The 25,589-nt window shown below is 42.3% G+C and overlaps 2 protein-coding genes across 2 annotated transcripts in view; both read left to right on the top strand.

Annotated features, from left to right (window-relative positions):
- LOC136880955 (luciferin sulfotransferase) overlaps positions 1 to 25,589 on the top strand; it is a 331,501-nt gene that overhangs the window by 250,693 nt on the left and 55,219 nt on the right. The window lies entirely within an intron of this gene.
- LOC136862644 (luciferin sulfotransferase) overlaps positions 1 to 25,589 on the top strand; it is a 105,208-nt gene that overhangs the window by 78,790 nt on the left and 829 nt on the right. The window contains exons 5-6 of the mRNA XM_068225719.1: positions 7,563 to 7,686; positions 9,614 to 9,708. Coding sequence (XP_068081820.1) covers positions 7,563 to 7,686; positions 9,614 to 9,708 — 219 coding nt within the window. The remainder of the gene's footprint in view (positions 1 to 7,562; positions 7,687 to 9,613; positions 9,709 to 25,589) is intronic.

Raw genomic sequence — 25,589 nt, 5'->3', positions numbered from 1 at the left:
TCGCTTATTACGTTTAATTTCAATAATTATTCAGTAGGCGTAAATTAATACATTCCTTTCTGTAAGCACCCGTGAATTTTATTGTTGTACCAGAACATGAAAGCCCCAGGGACTCGTAACTTGGAAGCGTGAGTTGGCGAATACGGGGTCATTTTGTGTCCTGGCATTGTTTTCACTTATTTGTGCCAGGCTCCTCACTTTCATTTATCCTACCCGACCTCCATTGGTCAACTCTAGGTCACTTCCGACGCCGACGGTATAAGGTTCCCAAGTCCTATGGAGTCTTTCAATTTAACACCCATTCGTAGCCCTCGTTTTTCTTTAGCCAAAACCTTCATTTTTCGACGTGTCAGACCCCTTCCATTCTTTCTCTCTGATTAGTGTTATATTGAGGATTGTTGCCTAGTTGTACTTCCCCTTAAAACAATACATAAGAACATGAAAGTAATTAACAACGTCACTTCCTTTTCCATTCTTTTGCTGGGAGACCTAAAACTATTCAAGATCTACAGGGAAGATTATAATATATAGGGTTGATAATACATTTGCGTTTTGAAGTCATAAATTTAGCTTTTTTAACGTTTAAACATTTCTGAATGAGCTGTTTATGGTGTTCTGAAGAAAGACAGAAAATATGAGTTCATTCATCAGAAGGAATAATATTAACATGAAACTAAAAATCGCATTTGCATAGAGCTAACAATAAATAAGAATGAATAAAGTGCAGTAGAATTGTACATTCTTATTAACCCGTAACTGGAACACTTATTTATTGTAACACTTATGGAACACATGGGTCCTCGAAACTCATATTATATTTCCTTTTTTGTATTGCAAGTTGCAATGGTGGCAATGATTATCGTACTGAATGGTATACAGCCATGTTTTGTCGTATGATAATTTGTAGTCGTGGGAAGGTGATGGCTGACATTAGAGAAGTCATAATAAAACTCTTCCATGAATATCTTATATTTATTAATGTATTTAAAAAAAACATTTTAAATGAACCTACAATGTACTTATGACTTCATTTTCACATCTTCGTATTATTGAGAAATGGATTAATCTTCTGATATCATAACTATACAACTTGAAAGCCGGACATGGATTTCTGCAACGGTCCATTTGGCGGTAAATTTTCCTATCAGTGTATGAGTATGCATATAAACGACAGAAGCTAAACAAAATATTATAGTCAAACTGATATTTAAATACGAAACTAATGGTGCAGAGCAATAGTACAAAGAAATAATGCAAAATTTAATAATAATAATAATAATAATAATAATAATAATAATAATACAGTAATAATAACATAAAGAATAACAAGAATGAACTGTTCGATTGGCTTAGCCGTTCAAAGAACTAATTCTATCCATGGAAACAATCGATGCACGTTACACAGAGGGGTGTTTCACACTTCTGGCAAACTCGAGAAGCTTTCCTATCCTTAGAACTCGGGCACTGAAAACATCTCTTTCTCTTTGACTTTCCGTTGGAAGCAATGGTGTGAACAGGTCCTTTTGTGGGTGTCTGTATTCCAAGAATTCGGTGTATTGGGACCCTGAATTCTCGTTGCAGTGTCGGAAACTCCATCCTCCTCCCAAGGTCTTCAGGAAATTCCTCCGTCAGTTCAATCCCTGGATATGCTTTGTACAGAACGTACGAATTTACACCAGAAATATCAAGAATTGCAAAGAAAATAGTCATAGGCCACCGGCGAGTGCGGCGACTGGTGGTGTAGTTCCCACATTTCTCATCCAGTGCATAAACTCCGCCCTTTGTTCCATTGTAATCTTCAATCATCACTGGCTTCTCACTTTTATCATCTGTGGCTTGTGTATGATGCATGCATGGGCGCCCGCAGGATCTTTTCCAAGGGGGGGGGGGCACATTAACAATTTTCTTGAATATAAATACCAATATAACGTCAGCAACATTAAATTTTTTACAGAAATTTGCGAATATAACAGATGCTAGATGACTGTCAGTAAGTTCAGTTTATGAAATAATCTGGTATGATATTAAACAATTGAACATCAACTTTTTAGAATTCCAGGGGGGGGGCAAGCGCCCCCCCTTGCCCCCCCCCCTTGCGGGCGCCCATGGATGCATGGTAGATATCATGGTGACCATTTTCCCTTTTTTGGTATGTACGAAAGTAAGGTTTTTCTGCCCCGAAAAACCATATATTGAAGATGAAACTGCTTTTCCTTCTGCATTCACAAAGGAGGGGGGAATTTGTATTTTTTCATCGTGCCAAGATAGGTCAAATTCATTTTACAGAGCTCGTCACACAACTCGACTGACGTAAACCAATTGTCTCCCGTTACATTGCGTTTCGTATTCGCAACGAGCTCTACCATCCTTTTCACGACTTGCGTCGGTAACAATAATGTACAGTTAGAAGATCTGCAACCACGTTCTGCTTGTTTCCCAGCATATATTTTAGCATTCAGGCAATAATGAGTCTTCGAGTCGCACAGAATAAATATCTTTATCCCATATTTTCCTGGTTTAGATCGAATATAAAACCGAAATCTGCATTTACCTCGAAATTTTGGAAGCATTTCATCCACAGTTACATTTTCTCCAACACAGTAATTTATTTGAGAATTCTGGATGAACTGTTCGAATAACCAAGATATGTGAGCTGTTCTATCACTTTTCTAGCGCTCTTCTCTGTCTGACTTGTTATCAAATCTCAATGTACTGAGTAAAACTAGTACTCTTTTGTAGGTCATAACTGCTCTGAAAATGTCCCTATCAGAGCCATCCGTCGCCCAAAGTCCAACTACATCCTCATCGTGTGATTTGAACACACCCCTTAAATAAGCCAAATCAATTAAAGCTTTTATTTCCGTACCATCTGTTTCATGAGTATATGATTGCTGTCTGGACTCTGGTGGCCACCTCCTAATTTCTTCCTTAGTCCAAATAACAACTTAGTCAATCATTTGGTCAGTAAAGAGCAATAACCACATGTTTACCGGAGACGGAGATGTTGCATACTGCTTTGCTGGTCCACGAAGTCCAGGTAAATGGCTAATAATGTTATGCTGAGGTGTTCTTCCACGAATAGCAGGAGTGCTGGCCCACTTAAAACGGATTTTCCCATAGAAATGTTTGGCATCCCCGCTACCATTATCCTCAGTCTCACTGGCACTTTCTTCTGAACGCGTGTCATGATCATTTATTTCAAGGTCACAGGTATCACTAATGCCATCACAGTCACTCACAAGTTCGTCCAGGAGTGCACGAATAGTATCCTCGTCACCTGTAATTCTTTAAGTAGCCATCGTCAATAACTCAACTTGTGACACTAATGTAACACATGGGTACACAGGACTCGACTTGTATTACCACAGCCAAACAAAGAAACACAGCGAACCAACAATGCAAGCATATGACTCGACACTGAGACATAGGAGAGTAGCGGGAATCTCATAACAGGTTATGCAACCGTTGCAGAGAAATTACGAAACAAAATCCTGGTTGGGTCCTGAGGACCCAAGTGTTCCAGTTACGGGTTAAATTGATATAGACTAAAGCATAACACAGAAAAAAAATGACTAGCAAATGTACCCATGCTTAGCTACAGTATTCTATATTGTGCTCTGATTTCTACGTAAATTAGTGTACACGATGTGAGAAAGTTTATATTAAATTGCACTCTTTTAGCGTTATCCCAGGAAAACCACGGGGACGACCGCATACGGTGCTTCGGATTCACGGTGCGCGTTGAAAAGTGTTGATGGTAACGGCAGGCCACGTTTCCTACCGCTGTTCACAATCGACTTCGGGAATTTCTACCATAACGCCAGGCTCACTTGTCTAATGCCATTCACAATGGAGATGGGGAGTTTTCATTATAAAGAGAGAAATACTCAGCAGAATGGCAGCTCGGCCTTCTACGCAACGAACAACCACGCGTTTACAGGAATGACGACGGAAACGGCTTTATATTACTTCCCTGTTGGTTATCAGCCAGAGACGGTGCCATGGTAGCCGGTAGGTTCGTTGCCGGTCACGCCATGCAGAGTATGAAACCCGAAGAAAATAGTAACTTTCTCCGTCATTTGAAAAGTAAGCGAAATTGTGGACATAACAGGAGTTGTTTTAAAATGAAGGTACGTCTCAGATATAGTCTACGGATTTTACAGATAATCAAGAGAAAGACCTTGTACTGTTCTTATAAACCCCCAGTCTATTCTGTGATTTTTAAGTCTTATGCATATCTATACCTGCTCCTGGATGAGTATACTCTAAATATGAAGTTTGGTCGAGATCTATCCAGCCGTTTCGCCTTGATTGTGGAACAGGCGGACAAACAGACGGACAGACAAACAGACAGGAAAGCTAAAAACCACTTATACCGGTCTTGAGGTGACCTAAAACAGATAAATATCTGAAGCATTGGCAAAATAAACGAAATTACAGTCAGCGGACCCCCTGCAACTGTATTTACCAATAGCTACAGAAACCAACTGCAACTGACAAAGCTATTTTAAATACCGGTAACTGATCAACCCTTGAGTTATGGTAACACAACAAAATAATTCTAATGTTTTGCTATAGCTGTGGTGTACAGCTTTCTTGCCGTTCTGATTTTGCATTTTCTTAATTTATTTAAATACTTAGAATTATTTTCCTGGTTTAATTGGTGAAAAGCTCTTCTAAGTAACCCAAACGCTCGTTCATCTTTAATTTGTCATTTCACGAGTGGGTCTGGTTACCACTGCAGCCATGTTCAGTACTACACCGAGGAAGGCGCGAACATACGCAACAGGTATCGGAAAGATCGGCAATAGCTTGGTAAGAAATTGCCCCGTATTTCGTGTTCTTTACTATTATTTTTAAACTGTTTGTGTAAGACTGAAACAAAAAATAGGCGGATAACACACATGCATCCTTTTCCTCTTCGATGCTTAGTGGACATATGGCATTTTACCACGCCATAATAATACGAACGAAGGCAGGTGATGTAGGAAATATTAGATTAGGAAACGAAGTCTTAAAGGAAGTAGATGAATATTGTTACTTGGGTAGTAAAATAACCAACGATGGCAGAAGTAAGGAGGACATAAAATGCAGACTAGCACAAGCAAGGAAGAGCTTTCTTAAGAAAAGAAATTTGCTCACTTCAAACATTGATATCGGAATTAGAAAGATGTTTTTGAAGACTTTTGTGTGGAGCGTGGCATTGTATGGAAGTGAAACATGGACGATAACTAGCTCAGAAAGAAAGAGAATAGAAGCTTTTGAAATGTGGTGTTACAGAAGAATGCTGAAGGTGAGATGGATAGATCGAATCACGAATGAAGAGATACTGAATCGAATTGGTGAGAGGAGATCGATTTGGCTAAATTTGACGAGAAGAAGAGATAGAATGATAGGACACTTCTTAAGACACCCAGGACTTGTTCAGTTGGTTTCTGAAGGAAGTGTAGGTGGCAAGAATGGTAGGGGTAGACCAAGGTATGAATATGACAAACAGATTAGAGCAGATGTAGGATGCAATAGTTACGTAGAAATGAAAAGGTTAGCACAGGATAGGGTGGCATGGAGAGCTGCATCAAACCAGTCTATGGACTGATGACTCAAACAACACAATAATACCATAGACTGTGCGTGGACAATCGCCCTTCTTTAACGTAATACATCGTACAATATCTGATGACAAGACAACTTCTATACATTGACTCCCAGGTAGTAGTTTTAGGAGACTGTACTAAGAATGGATAGTCGTTCTGGATCACTTACACAAGTTCTACAGACTACTCAGCATATGTTTAAAACGTCATAAAATTTATAGAAAACTCCTGCTCGAACCAGAGAGGCAAAACCAGTTCTAAATGGAAGAAATGCTGACACATTTGATCGTTTCCATTATACCACCAGGATTACTTGATTCAAGAACTGGAAAAAATCCAAAGAAAAGCAGCTCGATTTGTTCTGGGTGATTCCCGACAAAAGAGTAGCGTTACAAAAATGTTGCAAAGTTTGGGCTGGGAAGAATTGAGGGTAAGAAGAAGAGCTGCTCGACTAAGTGGTATGTTCCGAGCTGTCAGCGGAGAGATGGCGTGGAATGACATTAGTAGACGAATAAGTTTGAGTGGCGTTTATAAAAGTAGAAGAGATAACAATATGAAGATAAAGTTGGAATTCAAGAGAACAAACTGGGGCAAATATTCGTTTATAGGAAGGGGAGTTAGGGATTGGAATAACTTACCAAGGGAGATGTTCAATAAATTTCCAATTTCTTTGAAATCATTTAGGAAAAGGCTAGGAAAACAACAGATAGGGAATCTGCCACCTGGGCGACTGCCCTAAATGCAGATCAGTATTGATTGAATGATTGTGGAATCAGAGATAAGGCCTTTGCAGATTATGTTATTCTATGCAGAGAAATAAGTTACAAGATTGTGAGCGGCTGCAGGGTGACCTCGATAGTGTTGTGAGATGGACAGTATGATGATAAACGGGGTTAAAAGTCAGGTTGTGAGTTTCAAAAGCAGGAAAGGTCCTCTCAGTTTTAATTCCTGCGTCGATGGGGGGAAAGTTCCCTTTCACATAAAATGGGATTGTAAATAAATGGTACAGATCTCTGCACATTTTTTTTTTTTTTTTTGCTAGTTGCTTTACGTCGCACCGACACAGATAGGTCTTATGGCGACGATGGGACAGGGAAGGCCTGGGAATGGGAAGGAAGCGGCCGTGGCCTTAATTAAGGTACAGCCCCAGCATTTGCCTGGTATGAAAATGGGAAACCACAGAAAATCATCTTCAGGGCTGCCGACAGTGGGGCTCGAACCCACTATCTCCCGGATGCGAGCTCACAGCTGTGCGCTCATCACCGCACGGCCAACTCGCCCGGTGCACATGGTTATGAGGGTATTTAGGGCTTGTAGTAAGGATGTAAAGGAGAGTGCATATAAGGCTCTGGTACGACCCCAACTAGAGTATGGTTACAACGTATGGGACCATCACCACGATTACTTGATTCAAGAACTGGAAAAAATCCAAAATAAAAACAGCTCGATTTGTTCTGGGTGATTTCCGACGAGTAGCGTTACGAAAATGTTGCAAAGTTTGCGCTGGGAAGACTTGGGAGAAAGGAGGCGAGCTGCTCGACTAAGTGGTATGTTCCGAGCTGTCAGTTGAGAGATGGCGTGGGAGGACATCACTAGATGAATAAGTTTGAGTGGTGTCTTTAAAAGTAGGAAAGATCACAATATGAAGACAAAGTTGGAATTCAAGAGGACAAATTGGGGCAAATATTCTTTTATAGGGAGGGGAGTTAGGGATTGGAATAACTCACCAAGGGAGATGTTCAATAAATTTCCAATTTCTTTGCAATAATTTAAGAAGAGGCTAGGAAAACAACAGATAGGGAATCTGCCACCTGGGCGACTGCCCTAAATGCAGATCAGTAGTGATTGATATTGATATATTGAAGTACCTGATTATTCCTGATTAATCTACTGTTCCTTTTACAGTATATTTCAAATCTTAACACTTGAATGACGTTCATGTCACAAAACTGTTATCGTATTTTTCAGATCGTGTATGTGACCCGAGGCGTTAAAGATGTTCTAGTGTCCTATTACAACCATCACCGCCTTCTAAACGGTTACACTGGATCTCTGGATGACTTCGCAGAGGCTTTTATGTCGGAAAGTGTCGGTAAGCTCCTTTTTTATGTAGAATAAGCCTATCGTATCTTTCCAGTACTGGACCCCTTGTTAGAAATCCGTTTCTGAAGAACGAGTATATCAGGCTTCCTTGAATAATTTAAGTGCTATGAATCTCCCAAATTTTTATGTTCTTATATTTGTAACTGTGCTTACTACTCGTTAGCAGTAAAAAGGAAATGTATTTTAGTACCGGGAATGTCCCAGGATATGTTCGGCTCGCCAGGTGCTGGTCTTTTGATTTGACACCCTTAGGCGACTGCGCGTCGTGATGAGGATGAAGTGATAATGACGATGGCACATATATCCAGCCCCCGTGCCAGCGAAATTAACCAATGATGGTTAAAATTTCCGACCCTGCCGGGAATCGAACCCGGAACCCCTGTGGCCAAAGGCCAGCACGCTAACCGCTTAGCCATGGAGCCGGACGCGGTAGCAGTGTCGATCATTGACTAAATTAGTAACTTATTTTCCATGTTTGTATATTTCCATGGGTTTATTTCTTGTTTACGTAGTCGGACTTGTTCATGAGTTGCCACATACTGATTTTTCATTAAAGTTGATTGTACGACATTTTAGTTTCCATTTCAGACATAAAGAGTTTGCATTCATACGTTAATGTAAGAGAACTGGAAGTGGACTATTATACTCTGGAGGAATACCTTCCAGAACTAACGAAGTGAACTTCGTGGTGATCTTATTACAGAGCAACAGTCTGCATTCGATGCCACGTTTCTTGAGGTGTGACGTAATATTCTTCCTACCCTTGCTGTCTTCTTACCTGAGTGTTGGAATAAGTAATCCTTATGTCTTATGTCCTGTGAAATACAGTGCGTTTGAGTCACTGTTTGACTCCAATTTTTCCGAGTGTTGACACTTATGTTATTGCGGTAACGATGAGGAACTGAAGATACATGCTATCCTATCTGACTTATCTATTTACAAACAGCACTACAATAAAAATTCTTTCAAATAAAAACCGCAGTCTTGGAAGTTACGTGTAAAACTCCATAAACTCAATAGATACGAGTTTCCTTTTCATCAGCAAAAACCGCCGTGTGAATTCCGGCTCCGTGGTTAACTGGCGTACATGTTGGCCTATGGTCCATGTGGTCCGGCCCCACGGTGTAGGTGTCACCCGGCGTCCCCAAGTTCTATTCCCAGCCGGGTCAGGGGTTTTAATTCTTTTTGCTATTCACTTTACGTCCCACAGACACATAGGTCTTATGGCTACGATGGGGCAGGAAGGGCCTACGGATGGGAAGGAAGCGGCCCTGGCCTTAATTAAGTTACAGGACCAGCATTTGCTTCCTGTGAAAATGGGAAACCACAGACAACCATCTTCAGGACTGCCGACATTGGGGTTCAAACCCACTATCTCCCGGATGCGAGCTCACAGATGCACGCTCCTAACCAAACGGCCTACTCGCCCGATGGTTTTTAATTGTAAATGATTAATATCCATGACCTGGGGACTGGGTGTTTGTGTCGTCCTTAAAGCTCCTTTCCTCACATACAACACTCTACACTTCCGCAATTACAATTACACGCAGGTTCCTATCATATGGTGCAAGTAGTGGTAAAAGATCTACAGAGGCCGATGCCACGAACAAATATCATTTGAAAAACGCTCCATGTGACCCTGGGTTCGAATCCCAGCCTGGTGGGGGTTTTACCTTTGACGGGTTAAGTCCTCTGGCTTGGAGGCTGTGTGTGTGTGTGTGTGTGTGTGTGTGTGTGTGTGTGTACCGTATCTGACATTAGATTTTATACTAGATAAGTCTCATCCTTACAGCGCACCCCGAAAAACCTTCACCCTGCCTCTCCGGAGTCCATTCACCATGTTATACAGTGTGAAGAAGAGGCCTATTTTTTAGTATGAAGTAATAATGGTCTTTTTCTTTTAATATGTATTGCAGTGTACTGGGATCCATTTTGGAAGAACACCCTGGACTTCTGGAACATGAGGAACGAAGAAAATGTCCTCGTAAACAGCTACGAGGAAATGAAGAAGGCAAGTTAAATGAACATTAATCTGGATATAGTTCTTATTCATCTATCATTGTGACCGAGGAAGTTCGCCGTGCAGTTAGGGTCACGCAGCCGTGAGCTTGCATTCGGGATATAGTGCGTTAAAATCTCACCGGCGGCAGCTCTGAAGACGGTTTTCCGTGGTTACCCATTTTCAAAACAGGCAAATGCTGGGGCTGAACTAAAGATCTGCATTCCTCGCTTCCGGTCGGTTGAATGAAGGTAGTCGTGTAGTTATGTCCTGCTCCTGACCGACCGTTTGGCGCCCGACAGTCTGGGCGAACACAACAGATTCGGTCCGACAGATTCACATTCGCATTCACTACGATATTCGTTGCGAACATGTAACAAGAGTACAAAGACAGGGTGAAAGCAAAATCTGATAGGAAGCGATATGGATTACTAAATTAAGAAAGGATGAAGAGTGAAGTATGGGAATATGCCTTAGCCTACTTGTACAACTACGAATGGTCAACATGCAGGATATGTGCCATGTAAATGTTTTACTTTCTTATTAACCTTTGCATCTACCACCTCACACATGAAAGCACACGCGTGTAAAGCTCGGCGGAATAGAGTGCGACCATCAAATCAAACAAAATATTAGACAGAAGTGCGTCAGAGTTGGCCGTGCGGTTAGGGGCACGGGGCTGTGAGCTTGCATCCGAGAGATAGTGGGTTCGAATCCCACTGTCAGCAGTCCTGAAGATAGTTTTCCGTGGTTTCCCATTTTCACATCAGGCAAATGCTGGGGCTGTACCTTAAGGCCACGGCCGCTTCCTTCCCATTCCTAGGCCTTTCCTATCCCATCGTCGCCATAAGAACGATCTGTGTCGGTGCGACGTAAAGCCACTAGCAAAAAAAAAAAAAAGTAGTGCGTCAGAATGTGTGCAACAGATCTCCGCCACTTTGTGGTTGTTACGGGAGTAGGTTCCTAGATCTATGTTAAAAACGAGTTAATGTTGATGCAGACTATGAACGAATAAACGTTGCCAGTATTCTTACCTAAACATTGTATTTATTTAATGATCGCCTTTCTGATGACGACCCCAGTAGTGATAAAAAGGGGACTCTGGGCCAGGGGCTAATGCGCAAGATGGCCGCCGCGCGCAATCTACCTCTAGGGCTACCGCGCAAGATGGCCGCCACGCGCAATCTACCTCTAGGGCTACCGCACAAGATGGCCGCCACGCGCAATCTACCTCTAGCTACGCGCTACGTCCTCGGACACCTTCAGAAAATAGGATGTCGTTATCTTATGGAATACTGTCGAAAGAGGCTACTAAAAGGGATACCTGACTTGGAAGAGCAAGTGTTAGCGAACTAGGGGTCATTAGCTGAGCCTAGGTATGATGTATGCTAAGCTGTTGTGTATAACCTCCCTTGGCCAACTCCTGTAGGTCACTTTATTCCGAGGGGGCGGGGGTTGATCAGAGTAAAGCTCCTCTAGGGGCACCGAGCAACCTGTGCTGTTGTTGTGTCTGCAATGGCGAACTTAGGTTTTTTACCTGAGTCTAGCTATGATGTGTGCTAAGCTGTCGTCTGTTTAACCTCCTTGGCCAACTCTTGTAGGACACTTCATTCTGATGTGGTAAGGTTCTAGCAGAGTAAAGCTCCTCCAGGGGCACCCTTGCCTTAGGTAGGAGCCGAGCAACCTGTGATGTTGTGCCTGCATTAGCGAACTCGGGTTTTCTAGCTGGGTGTAGGCATGTTGTGTGCTAAGCTATCGTCTATCCAACCTGCTTGGCCAACTCTTGTAGGGAGTACTTCAGCCCTAGAAGAGCAGAGTAAATGCTACTCCTAAGGATTCGAACGTGGAGTTGACATAAACTCAAAACTAAAGAGCTTAAGTGCAATTCAAATATCCTCACCCTGATTGAAATATGTGTACGATGTGTACTGACTACAGTAAATGTGGAGACATGTTCATCTCAGCAGAAAAAGAATGACTTTGCGAGCTAAGCTGTATTTTCCCCTACCTGGTGTAGTACTAAAAAATGTTGACAATATGTTATGATGCGAGACACTTGACTTGAGAGAGAACACGGGGTCTTCAGCTACAGGTCATAGCTTGTTCGCGATGACGGAACTACAGCTCTTGCTACCAAGATAACGTTACTCTACTTAGATCTGAATTGTTTTATGAGGTAGGGTGGAGGGGTAGATTTTTATTAATGGTATACTGCTAGTCGTAAGGGTAACTAACAGGGATGGGCTAACTCAGGAGAGAGCTGTGCTAGGACACAGAGGTAATTAGACATATACAGAGCCTTACAGACGCATTCTCTAGTTTTCTTCTTTCTTTCAGCGAGGGATCTCACCTCTACCGCCTTAATGACAGTATTCAAGAGCTACAGACTCTGGGTCGGGGGATACCAGTACCTCGCCTTACATGGCCTATCGTTAACTTCTTAAGACTTAGCTGCTTCCTGATTATGGTTAAGAGTGCTAGGTTAACCTATGCATATGACGCCAGGCTTAACTTTACAAGGGCGTTACAGTCTCAAATTTGAGATTCGATCTTACGCTCAACCCAACTAGACGAGATAAGACATGATCCAGGGACTTTGATGCTGAGATTGGTGGAAGGACTAGGGATATGGTGTGAGGTGTAATACAAATGCTTTATTTACAGACAGCGTAATATTGGGGAGCATCTTCGAAGTTCTAAAAACGGAGAGCCTAGCATAACATAGAAGAAATAACTGCACGTGCAAGTTGACTAGCTTTCGATGTATTTGCTAACACATAGAATACAAAGTATTTTTTTCCCTACAAGTTTGCATCTTAGGTACAATCACGCAGGAAGACCTTACCTATCCTTGTACTGAATACCCAATGTAATACGTAAAATTAATGTGGTGCCGGAATATAGCTCTGCAGCATTTCGCGTATTATCAGAATTCCCGAATACAGAATAAAATCCTTACTTACACTTTACGTTCGATACCCCTGCAGGCCTGACGTTGCGCTGACCACGCGTTAACCTCCTAGGCGATGGTGTAAGCCTTAATACATAACATGCTTCATTCATTGAGACGTAAGGCTGAAAAGCAACCTTAGGTCCAGGGGAGATGAGCGACCGCGCAAGGTATCAGCCAAAGAAAGACAAAGGCTACGAAAGGCGTGAAAATTAAAGATTCCTTAGCCTTCGTAAACCTAATAGCGTAAGGGTCGGAAAAGAACAAGAGTTAACCGAGGAAGGTCGGATAAAAGTGAGTGACCTAACACAAGTAAGTAGAAGCATGCGTATACATGGGCTCTTATGGCATTAACCCGGTGGAGGCTGTGCTAGGGCTTTTTGCCTTGTATCTAATAAAATCCATGACCCAGCCTGGAATTACCCTAATTCGAGGTTCTATCCTCCTAACCGGATGCCCTCCTAACTTGCAACTCTCGGTGGAGTGATGTAGGAGGGTGATGGAATACTGCTGTAAGAAACGACTAAAAAAGGGGTGCTCGAGGGCTTTTAACTTCCGAGCGTGGTATAAGCGACAAGAGGACCTCAAGCTGAGTCTGGCATTAATTATAGTTGTTTAACATTTTTGAATAGGGAATCGAAGGTTTAGTGACTCGAGAACAATCTTCTACTCACAACCACGAGGCTTCAGTAATCTGCTGACAGTGTAGCCGGTTACGCTATGTAAGCAACTCAGCTGTCGCAGAGATGCATGCCGTTACAATTGACATGAATGAAATATCTGACCCGCACACACTTCGACTCTTTGAATACAACTCTGCATCTGTTGGCACAAAGGGGTCTATAGCTGAGTCTGGCATAAGTCTAACTCTGCAGAGCTACTACAGGGTTTACAACTTGTAACTCATAAGCTATTAGTTTTTATTAGCTTAACATTCGGAACAAGGCTACTATGCAAGATAGCTGCTATACTTTATTCGTTTAGACTTAACTAGAGGGCTGTCTCATGGGCTGACAACTTGTAACTTAAGACCTCATGCATTACAATTGTGTCAAACACGGAATGTAGCGTACAGGACCTGTTATTTCTCTTTCTTCTTCTCCTCCTTAACCTTTTTCTCAATATATTTGGATTAACACGACGAAAAGCATAGTTCGCAAGGCAGAAAACGTAATCATGCACAGTTATATTTATGACCCAGCCGAAAATTAAATCTAAGCCCTTGTTGATGTAGATGAAGAGAAGTTTATTACGACGGAAACACTTAGTTCTCAAGCCACAAAACATAATCATACGCAGTTAAAATCACAACCCGTCGGGGATCGAACCCAACGCCTTGTAAACTTAAGGTTAGTATGCTAATGATACAACCGAGGAGCCTTGTATCTAATAAAATCCATGACCCGGCCTGAAATTACATCAGCCCTCGACAATACAAACTATTAAGTGAACTACGAGGGGTTATTAACAGTGTGTGTCTCTTATTACTCTTAGAAAATGTACATTTAAGCTCTACTGATAAAATGTTAGTCTCTTCTATATTTAAAGTCGCAACAAGTTAACACTTGGTTTCTTTCGAGCTTAACATTTAAACTATATAGGCTATACTCGTATATATAACCTGTAGTGTGCCTTCCTCTTACCCGGAGGCCCCGGGTTCGATTCCTGGCTAGGTTAAGGATTTTTACCTGGACTTGTGGGTTGGTTCGAGGTCTACTTAGCGTACGTGATTAGAATTGACGGGCTATCTGACGATGAGATAGCGGCCCCGGTCTAGAAAGCTAAGAATAACGGCCGAGAGGATTCGTCGTGCTGACTATACGACACCTCGTAATCCGCAATCCTTCGGGCTGAGCGACGGCCGCTTGGTAGGCCAAGGCCCTTCAAGGGCTGTAGTGTTATGGGGTTTGTTTATGTGTATATAACATTTTACTCTTACGTCTAACTCTATTGAAAAATTGTCGTTCTCTTCTGACTTCAAACTGGTTACCTATCTGACCTTTATTAATCCAAATTTCGTTTCTTCTAATGTTTAACTGCCTGCTGTCATTTCTTGATGGATACAGTACTTTGCATCGAAACGAAAAGTTTACCGTGCTAATGACAATGAGTTAAAACTGTGTGTTCAGAACCAAAAAGAAATTCGTGCTACACACATGATAGTGAACGGAACCCAGGGCTTACGTCTTATTATAAGGCAAAAGGGCTTCCACCTCCTAGCAAAAGAGCAAAAGGGCTTTCTCCTCCTATCAAAAGGGATCCTGCTCCTAGCAAATGGGCTAAAGGGATCCTCCTCCTAGCAAAAGGGCAAAAGGGCTTTCTCCTCCTATCAAAAGGGATCCTGCTCCTAGCAAAGGGGCTAAAGGGATCCTCCTCCTATCAAAAGGGATCCTGCTCCTAGCAAATGGGCTAAAGGGATCCTCCTCCTAGCAAAAGGGCAAAAGGGCTTTCTCCTCCTATCAAAAGGGATCCTGCTCCTAGCAAATGGGCTAAAGGGATCCTCCTCCTAGCAAAAGGGCAAAAGGGCTTTCTCCTCCTATCAAAAGGGATCCTCCTCCTAGCAAAAGGGCTAGAATTGAACTTGAAACGGAACAGTAACACGGGACTAGGAAAAATTGTAAACGATTTAATACTTATGCTTTTCACATAGGGACATAGCGGCTACACATAGTATTGATAGGGCTAGAAAGAATAGTGTAAAGCATAATGCATGTACTTTATTGATAGGGACAGCCGTTTTGCCCTTTTGCTAGGAGGAGGATCCCTTTAGCCCATTTGCTAGGAGCAGGATCCCTTTTGATAGGAGGAGAAAGCCCTTTTGCTCTTTTGCTAGGAGGTGGAAGCCCTTTTGCCTTATAATAAGACGTAAGCCCTGGGTTCCGTTCACTATCATGTGTGTAGCACGAATTTCTTTTTGGTTCTGAACACACAGTTTTAACTCATTGTCATTAGCACGGTAAACTTTTCGTTTCGATGCAAAGTACTGTATCCATCAAGAAATGACAGCAGGCAGTTAAACATTAGAAGAAACGAAATTTGGATTAATAAAGGTCAGATAGGTAACCAGTTTGAAGTCAGAAGAGAACGACAATTTTTCAATAGAGTTAGACGTAAGAGTAAAATGTTATATACACATAAACAAACCCCATAACACTACAGCCCTTGAAGGGCCTTGGCCTACCAAGCGGCCGTCGCTCAGCCCGAAGGATTGCGGATTACGAGGTGTCGTATAGTCAGCACGACGAATCCTCTCGGCCGTTATTCTTAGCTTTCTAGACCGGGGCCGCTATCTCATCGTCAGATAGCCCGTCAATTCTAATCACGTACGCTAAGTAGACCTCGAACCAACCCACAAGTCCAGGTAAAAATCCTTAACCTAGCCAGGAATCGAACCCGGGGCCTCCGGGTAAGAGGAAGGCACACTACAGGTTATATATACGAGTATAGCCTATATAGTTTAAATGTTAAGCTCGAAAGAAACCAAGTGTTAACTTGTTGCGACTTTAAATATAGAAGAGACTAACATTTTATCAGTAGAGCTTAAATGTACATTTTCTAAGAGTAATAAGAGACACACACTGTTAATAACCCCTCGTAGTTCACTTAATAGTTTGTATTGTCGAGGGCTGATGTAATTTCAGGCCGGGTCATGGATTTTATTAGATACAAGGCTCCTCGGTTGTATCATTAGCATACTAACCTTAAGTTTACAAGGCGTTGGGTTCGATCCCCGACGGGTTGTGATTTTAACTGCGTATGATTATGTTTTGTGGCTTGAGAACTAAGTGTTTCCGTCGTAATAAACTTCTCTTCATCTACATCAACAAGGGCTTAGATTTAATTTTCGGCTGGGTCATAAATATAACTGTGCATGATTACGTTTTCTGCCTTGCGAACTATGCTTTTCGTCGTGTTAATCCAAATATATTGAGAAAAAGGTTAAGGAGGAGAAGAAGAAAGAGAAATAACAGGTCCTGTACGCTACATTCCGTGTTTGACACAATTGTAATGCATGAGGTCTTAAGTTACAAGTTGTCAGCCCATGAGACAGCCCTCTAGTTAAGTCTAAACGAATAAAGTATAGCAGCTATCTTGCATAGTAGCCTTGTTCCGAATGTTAAGCTAATAAAAACTAATAGCTTATGAGTTACAAGTTGTAAACCCTGTAGTAGCTCTGCAGAGTTAGACTTATGCCAGACTCAGCTATAGACCCCTTTGTGCCAACAGATGCAGAGTTGTATTCAAAGAGTCGAAGTGTGTGCGGGTCAGATATTTCATTCATGTCAATTGTAACGGCATGCATCTCTGCGACAGCTGAGTTGCTTACATAGCGTAACCGGCTACACTGTCAGCAGATTACTGAAGCCTCGTGGTTGTGAGTAGAAGATTGTTCTCGAGTCACTAAACCTTCGATTCCCTATTCAAAAATGTTAAACAACTATAATTAATGCCAGACTCAGCTTGAGGTCCTCTTGTCGCTTATACCACGCTCGGAAGTTAAAAGCCCTCGAGCACCCCTTTTTTAGTCGTTTCTTACAGCAGTATTCCATCACCCTCCTACATCACTCCACCGAGAGTTGCAAGTTAGGAGGGCATCCGGTTAGGAGGATAGAACCTCGAATTAGGGTAATTCCAGGCTGGGTCATGGATTTTATTAGATACAAGGCAAAAAGCCCTAGCACAGCCTCCACCGGGTTAATGCCATAAGAGCCCATGTATACGCATGCTTCTACTTACTTGTGTTAGGTCACTCACTTTTATCCGACCTTCCTCGGTTAACTCTTGTTCTTTTCCGACCCTTACGCTATTAGGTTTACGAAGGCTAAGGAATCTTTAATTTTCACGCCTTTCGTAGCCTTTGTCTTTCTTTGGCTGATACCTTGCGCGGTCGCTCATCTCCCCTGGACCTAAGGTTGCTTTTCAGCCTTACGTCTCAATGAATGAAGCATGTTATGTATTAAGGCTTACACCATCGCCTAGGAGGTTAACGCGTGGTCAGCGCAACGTCAGGCCTGCAGGGGTATCGAACGTAAAGTGTAAGTAAGGATTTTATTCTGTATTCGGGAATTCTGATAATACGCGAAATGCTGCAGAGCTATATTCCGGCACCACATTAATTTTACGTATTACATTGGGTATTCAGTACAAGGATAGGTAAGGTCTTCCTGCGTGATTGTACCTAAGATGCAAACTTGTAGGGAAAAAAATACTTTGTATTCTATGTGTTAGCAAATACATCGAAAGCTAGTCAACTTGCACGTGCAGTTATTTCTTCTATGTTATGCTAGGCTCTCCGTTTTTAGAACTTCGAAGATGCTCCCCAATATTACGCTGTCTGTAAATAAAGCATTTGTATTACACCTCACACCATATCCCTAGTCCTTCCACCAATCTCAGCATCAAAGTCCCTGGATCATGTCTTATCTCGTCTAGTTGGGTTGAGCGTAAGATCGAATCTCAAATTTGAGACTGTAACGCCCTTGTAAAGTTAAGCCTGGCGTCATATGCATAGGTTAACCTAGCCCTCTTAACCATAATCAGGAAGCAGCTAAGTCTTAAGAAGTTAACGATAGGCCATGTAAGGCGAGGTACTGGTATCCCCCGACCCAGAGTCTGTAGCTCTTGAATACTGTCATTAAGGCGGTAGAGGTGAGATCCCTCGCTGAAAGAAAGAAAGAAGAAAACTAGAGAATGCGTCTGTAAGGCTCTGTATATGTCTAATTACCTCTGTGTCCTAGCACAGCTCTCTCCTGAGTTAGCCCATCCCTGTTAGTTACCCTTACGACTAGCAGTATACCATTAATAAAAATCTACCCCTCCACCCTACCTCATAAAACAATTCAGATCTAAGTAGAGTAACGTTATCTTGGTAGCAAGAGCTGTAGTTCCGTCATCGCGAACAAGCTATGACCTGTAGCTGAAGACCCCGTGTTCTCTCTCAAGTCAAGTGTCTCGCATCATAACATATTGTCAACATTTTTTAGTACTACACCAGGTAGGGGAAAATACAGCTTAGCTCGCAAAGTCATTCTTTTTCTGCTGAGATGAACATGTCTCCACATTTACTGTAGTCAGTACACATCGTACACATATTTCAATCAGGGTGAGGATATATGAATTGCACTTAAGCTCTTTAGTTTTGAGTTTATGTCAACTCCACGTTCGAATCCTTAGGAGTAGCATTTACTCTGCTCCTCTAGGGCTGAAGTACTCCCTACAAGAGTTGGCCAAGCAGGTTGGATAGACGATAGCTTAGCACACAACATGCCTACACCCAGCTAGAAAACCCGAGTTCGCTAATGCAGGCACAACATCACAGGTTGCTCGGCTCCTACCTAAGGCAAGGGTGCCCCTGGAGGAGCTTTACTCTGCTAGAACCTTACCACATCAGAATGAAGTGTCCTACAAGAGTTGGCCAAGGAGGTTAAACAGACGACAGCTTAGCACACATCATAGCTAGACTCAGGTAAAAAACCTAAGTTCGCCATTGCAGACACAACAACAGCACAGGTTGCTCGGTGCCCCTGGAGGAGCTTTACTCTGATCAACCCCCGCCCCCTCGGAATAAAGTGACCTACAGGAGTTGGCCAAGGGAGGTTATACACAACAGCTTAGCATACATCATACCTAGGCTCAGCTAATGACCCCTAGTTCGCTAACACTTGCTCTTCCAAGTCAGGTATCCCTTTTAGTAGCCTCTTTCGACAGTATTCCATAAGATAACGACATCCTATTTTCTGAAGGTGTCCGAGGACGTAGCGCGTAGCTAGAGGTAGATTGCGCGTGGCGGCCATCTTGCGCGGTAGCCCTAGAGGTAGATTGCGCGTGGCGGCCATCTTGCGCGGTAGCCCTAGAGGTAGATTGCGCGCGGCGGCCATCTTGCGCATTAGCCCCTGGCCCAGAGTCCCCTTTTTATCACTACTGACCCCTTCGCAAGATGGAGATATAACAGCAAGACTTGCTCTGCTAGTGAAAAAAATATTGTCTATTCAATGAGGCAAATGAAAGAAATTTCATTTCAGCTGGTAACTTTATTACTGCCAAAAGAGCTCGCTTAACCGAGGTATAGTAAATGACGCTCTCTTGATTCATTCTGTAATCTGTACTAAAACTGACAATACAATAATGATGAATGTTTGTGACGATGTGAAAGACAGTACCAGGTAATATCCCATATCTACTTTTTTTTTTTTTTTTTTTGCTAGTTGCTTTACGTCGCACCGACACAGATAGGTCTTATGGCGACGATGGGACAGGAAAGGGCTACGAGTGGGAAGGAAGCGGCCGTGGCCTTAATTAAGGTACAGCCCCAGCATTTGCCTGGTGTGAAAATGGGAAACCATGGAAAACCATCTTCAGGGCTGCCGATAGTGGGGTTCGAACCTACTATCTCCCGAATACTGGATACTGGCCGCAATTAAGCGACTGCAGCTATCGAGCTCGGTCCCATGTCTACTAACTTGACAGGTGTTTGGTAATTACAGTACATTAGTTCAATATTTTTTTTGCAATATTTGCATGGTGTCTAACATTCTAGTCAGCCACTCTCCTTTCCACGCTACTTTTAAGTTTGCTCATCGTAACTTCGTTGATATTGTCCGTAAGCGCATCAGCCACCTTACGCTGCCAGCCAACCCGCTCAAAGTCGACCGAGTATGAACGTGAGCGAAACCTCGAGGCGGTCCCTCATGAAGACTACTGCCGCTACCTTACCCATCCTTCCATCGCCAAAAACCTTCGATGTGTTAGTGCGACGTTAAATTACTAGCATCTACCGTTGTAGCCTAGGGCAATTGTCGCAGGCTCAAATGCCACTAGACTGCATACAGTGCAAGCCTGAACGTTCAGGGCAACAACAGCAGGTTCAGTGAGTAGAAACAAAGCACAGCATTACGATCGCACTGCCAGACTGAATTCCCTATCGAAGGTTTTTATTCAGTACTAGCATTTCTACCCGTTCTTCGCACGGGAATTTGTAATGGATCACATGTTTCCTTCATGAATTTATGCGAAGTTACATGTCAGTATTCAAACGTTTGATGAATGCTTGTTGTTTAAAGGACCCAGCATCGAGGTCATCGGACACATTAAAACGTTTAATACGGCATGTTAAACTAATATTGTTCTACGAAAGCACGTGGCAGCAACATGAAGTACGATAAATCTGAACAAAGTCGAGTCAGAATGAGGACGATTACAGAGTTTATTTGGTCCGAAGTTGAGCGAAATTCTCCCTGCTCTCGGTTGTTTATTGTCGTTCCTCTGACCACTGGAGTGCTACTGTGGCTGAAACCTCATGAAACCCATCGTTGTTCTATCGGAAAGAGTGAAATGGCTCTTAAGTTATTCCCGTTAACCCACTCTGAAGTGAAGGGCACCAAGTGTATCACGGGACTTGGACTAAAAATCCAATTTTTCGTAAGGATCTCCGTTATTATCCGCAGTACAATTAATACGTATACGGCGTAAAATAACGGAAATAACATAATGTTTGTTATATATAGCCTTTTGATATACCCAGTTTAAAGCGTTTAGGCCTATTAGGAATAATCGTTCTATAAATGCTAAATTCAAGTGATTCCTTGACGTCATATGTACCTTATAACACTATCCTGAATGAGTAGATTACAAATTGGCGCCCAATTTGTCGTTTGAGTCTTAGACTACAAAACCGACCGTTAATGATATCTCCCTTATTAACTCTTTCTATCAAAAATGTGTTAGAAATAGATTTCCGTTAAGGTTGGTAGATTTCAATTCAGGCTGATCTTGAGACAGTAAAATCACTTTCCTATAAACCTCCATCCAATTTTGGAAAATTGAAATGGTCGTAAAACTTACCATTTGACAGGCGGATGCTAAATATGAAGTTTGGTTACGATATTTCCAATACTTTACCAGTTATAAGAAATATGCTTTATACGCACCCGTTTTGGAGAAAAATCCACTGGCAATTAGATTGCAAAAACGTCCGTTAATGCTATCTCCCATCGAAAGGTGCACATGAGAAGAAAGTTTTAGAAATTGATTCCTATTAAGGCTGGTAAATATCCATTAAGGTTGGTCATGTACGTATATTCCGTGGGAGTGTAAAATCACTGTTTCGATTTTCCTATAAACCCCCAGCCCATTCAAAGGTTTATTATTATTATTATTATTATTATTATTATTATTATTATTATTATTATTATTATTATTATTATTATTATTATTATTATTATTATTATTATTATTATTATTTTGCTATTTGCTTTACGTCGCACCGACACAGATGTCTTACGGCGACGATGGGAGAGGAAAGGCCTAGGAAGTGGAAGGAATCGGCCGTGGCCTTAATTAAGGTACAGCCCCAGCATTTGTCTGGTGTGAAAATGGGAAACCACGGAAAACCATCTTCAGGGCTACCGACAGTGGGGCTCGAACCCACTATCTCCCGATTACTGGATACTGGCCGCACTTAAACGACTGCAGCTATCGAGCTCGGTCATTCAAAGATTTGGAAATAACATTGGCTCTGAAACATACCCAACGACAGATGGATTCTAAATATGAAATTTGGTAGAAATATATCTAGTGGTTTCCTAGTTATATGAACTCAGACAAAAAAGAAACCAAACAAACAGACGGACAAAACGACAACCGACAAACCGACATACCCCAGAACTAAAAATATATGCAGATGGTCATTATTATATCTGAAACTGATAACTGTACGAAAATGTCACCTAACCATTCACTCTACAGATATACGGTCGTTACGATGTTATTTAGGCCTGTATACAGTAGGTTTACATCATAGGATAACGACTTGAAGGGCAAAAGCTAGTGTTTGAAATAGCCTATTTACGTATTCTATATGTCATATTTAAGTAATAAAAGTTAATTCATTATTTTTAGTGCAGGAAACGGAAATGCACACACACACACACACACACACTGTTCACTTCAGCCATAAAACAGGGTTTAATTCGCATGAGCGACACAGTTTGCACCAGTAACCACACAGTCGTGGGAAAAGCGATATTATTATTGTTATTATTATAAATGTTATTATTACGCTACAACATAAAATAAATCATATGTTGTTTCGTGCGTGTATGCCATTATGAAAACCGCGTTAACATGCACTCACTAACGTCTTCTAATAGACGGGGCTGGGGGAACGACATTTGAGCTCTGGGCTCGAAGAGTGCTTTTAACAATGTTAGCGTAAGACGCACTTAACATTCGAAGTGGCTATTCGGAGTTGGGTGATTCTCTCCGTGTCTAGGACAAATTATGTCAGCTATCCTCAATGAAGGCATTTGAAATACACGAGGTGCTACACAGAATTTCCGATAATATGAACGTACAAAAATGTTCATATAAAACATCTTGAAAGACTAGAGATAGGAAGTTTATATTTACAGGACATGTTAATTCGTATGTTCTGCAGAAACGATTACCATTTCAGTCACCTAGATCCAGCATGTGTCCTGTTGCCTAGTAGGCACTTGGTCCTCTATGGGCACTGATAACTTGTTCCATGCGTCAGGGCATCGACGCGTATAAGGCGCGAATGGCGTTGTGGGGTATAGCTATCGACGCTGCATTCACCTGGTTCCACAGTTCATCTTGGTAATTGACATGGGTCACAGCGCTGCACCCGTCGTTTCACCACATCTCACACGTTTTCGATTGGCAACAAGTCCGGTGATCGGGCGGGCTAGGACAACAGTCTGACATTCTTTGACAACAAGAAGGCACGTGTTCGTGCAGCAACATGTGGTCGCGCATTGTCCTGCTGAAATATTGTTTCTGGATAGTCGAGCAGAAAGGGTATGCCTACGGATCGCAAGATGTCATTCACTTAGGTCAAACTGGCCACAGTGCCCTGGACACGCACCAACTGTAATTTGTGGTGTACCCAATAACACCCCACACCTGTATGTCGCTGTATGTCGTGTGCGAAAACAGTCAATGTGATGTCTCTCTCCCCGTCTGCGGCGAACCAAAATGCGGCCATCATTTTCAAACAAACAGAACCTGTATTCGTCCGAAAACACTAACTGCTGCCATTCCTGTCCCCGGTGACGTCGTTCCATACACCATTGTTGTCTAGCATGTTCATGCACTTTAGTGAAATGTAGGCGGAGAAGTGGGCAATCCGCCGGTAACCCACACTGTAATAAACGGCGACGGACTGTCACTCGTGATAGTGTAGCGCCAGAGCCGAGGAGGACGCAGATCTGTCCTGAAATGCCATTCAGATGAGGTGTCAATCATCTCGGGGGGTGGTCTGGGTGGTGCGACCAGGCCCATCTCGTCGTGTTCTACGGCCTTCTGTGAACCATTTTGTACTCACCCGTTGCACTGCCAACACACTTCGTCCCACACGAGCAGATATTTCTCGGATGAATGCATCACTTTCTCTCATGCCCATAATGCGCCCTCTTTGAAGCTCAGTCATTTGACGGTACGGTTCTCGCATACGTCTGCGAGGCATCCTGCACGTCTGCTCTAGTCACACTGATCCATTATCTTCGGTTTATAGCGACAACAAGAGCCACACACATTTTACCAGTCGTTGGTGGCGCGCCGACATTTCGGTGCGGACCTTAAACCCGAGGGCGACATGGTTCCAATGCTAATCATTTCTTCAGAGCATACTAATGCACATGTCCTGTGAATATGAACTTCCTATCTCTAGTCTTTCAAGATGTTCTGATTTTTATGAACATAGTGTACTTTCGAAATGACTGATGTCAGCAGGAAATTTTATAAAGATGTTTCGAGATGACTGATGGAAAGTGTGAGGCGCAAACGGCCTCACATGTGGAACAAAGTGGACTTGTTAAGGCATCATTACAATGCACCCGCCCAGAGCTCCTTCTCTCTGAGGTACTTTCAGACAAAGAACAATACAACCACTGTTCCGCAACCTCCCTACTCACCTGATCTGTTCTCCTGCGACTAATACCTCTCCCCTTAAATGAAACTCTCGTACCATAGGCGATGCTTTCACTCCATTGAAGAGATTTTGATGGAATCGCAGGAGGTACTGAACACATTGAAGCCGGAAGACTTTCATGAGTGCTTCAAAAGTAGGAAAATCGCTGGAATAGCCATTTCCAAGCCAAGTGTGACTATCTTGAAGGTGATGGTGAAAATTAGGTGTCAACGTACTTACTCATGTTTTTATGTTAAAATTCTCGGAAACTTTTGTTAGCAACTGTTATATCTGCTCCCCACATTCATTATATAATTTTTCTTTCTTCTTTTTACAATTGGTTTTACGTCGCATCCACACAGATAGCTCTTGTGGTGACGATGGGATAGGAAAGGCCTAGGAATGGGAAGTGGCCGTGACCTTCATTAAGGTACAGTCCCAGCACTTACCTGGTGTGAAAATGGTAACCCACGGAAAGCCATCTTCAGGGCTGCCGACAGTGGGGCTCGAACCCACTATCTCCCGGAAGCAAGTTCACAGCTATGCGCCCCTAACCACACGACCAACTTGCCCGGCGTATTCATTATACAGATGTGTTTCGAATGTACATTTCAAGTTTCCATCTTAATCACGTAATTTATAGGTACTACTACATACACAATTTTCATTATTTCTTGAATTGAAAGGTTTCATACCTTGTCATATAAAAGGAAATGATTACTGAATGTATTCCAAGACCATAAACGAGGCAACAACAATGACTACTACTACTACTAATAGTACTGCTGCTGCTGCATCTGCTAAGATTTGTTAATTAGTATAAATCCAAAACAAGTCGAATGCGTTAGTTAATTTAAAACCAGCTTGACTGTAATAAAATTATTTAGTAACAGTTAATATATCAATGACTATAACATATTAGTTTATTTTACAAACAGATACGAGCGTTAATTCACCTTAAGGTAATTGCTGTTTTAAGAGCCAAATATCGACATCACCGGCCCAGTTCATTCA

Source organism: Anabrus simplex, chromosome 1 (genome assembly GCF_040414725.1).
Source record: "Anabrus simplex isolate iqAnaSimp1 chromosome 1, ASM4041472v1, whole genome shotgun sequence".
NCBI lineage: Eukaryota > Metazoa > Arthropoda > Insecta > Orthoptera > Tettigoniidae > Anabrus > Anabrus simplex.
This window is presented reverse-complemented; position numbering and strand designations above follow the sequence as displayed.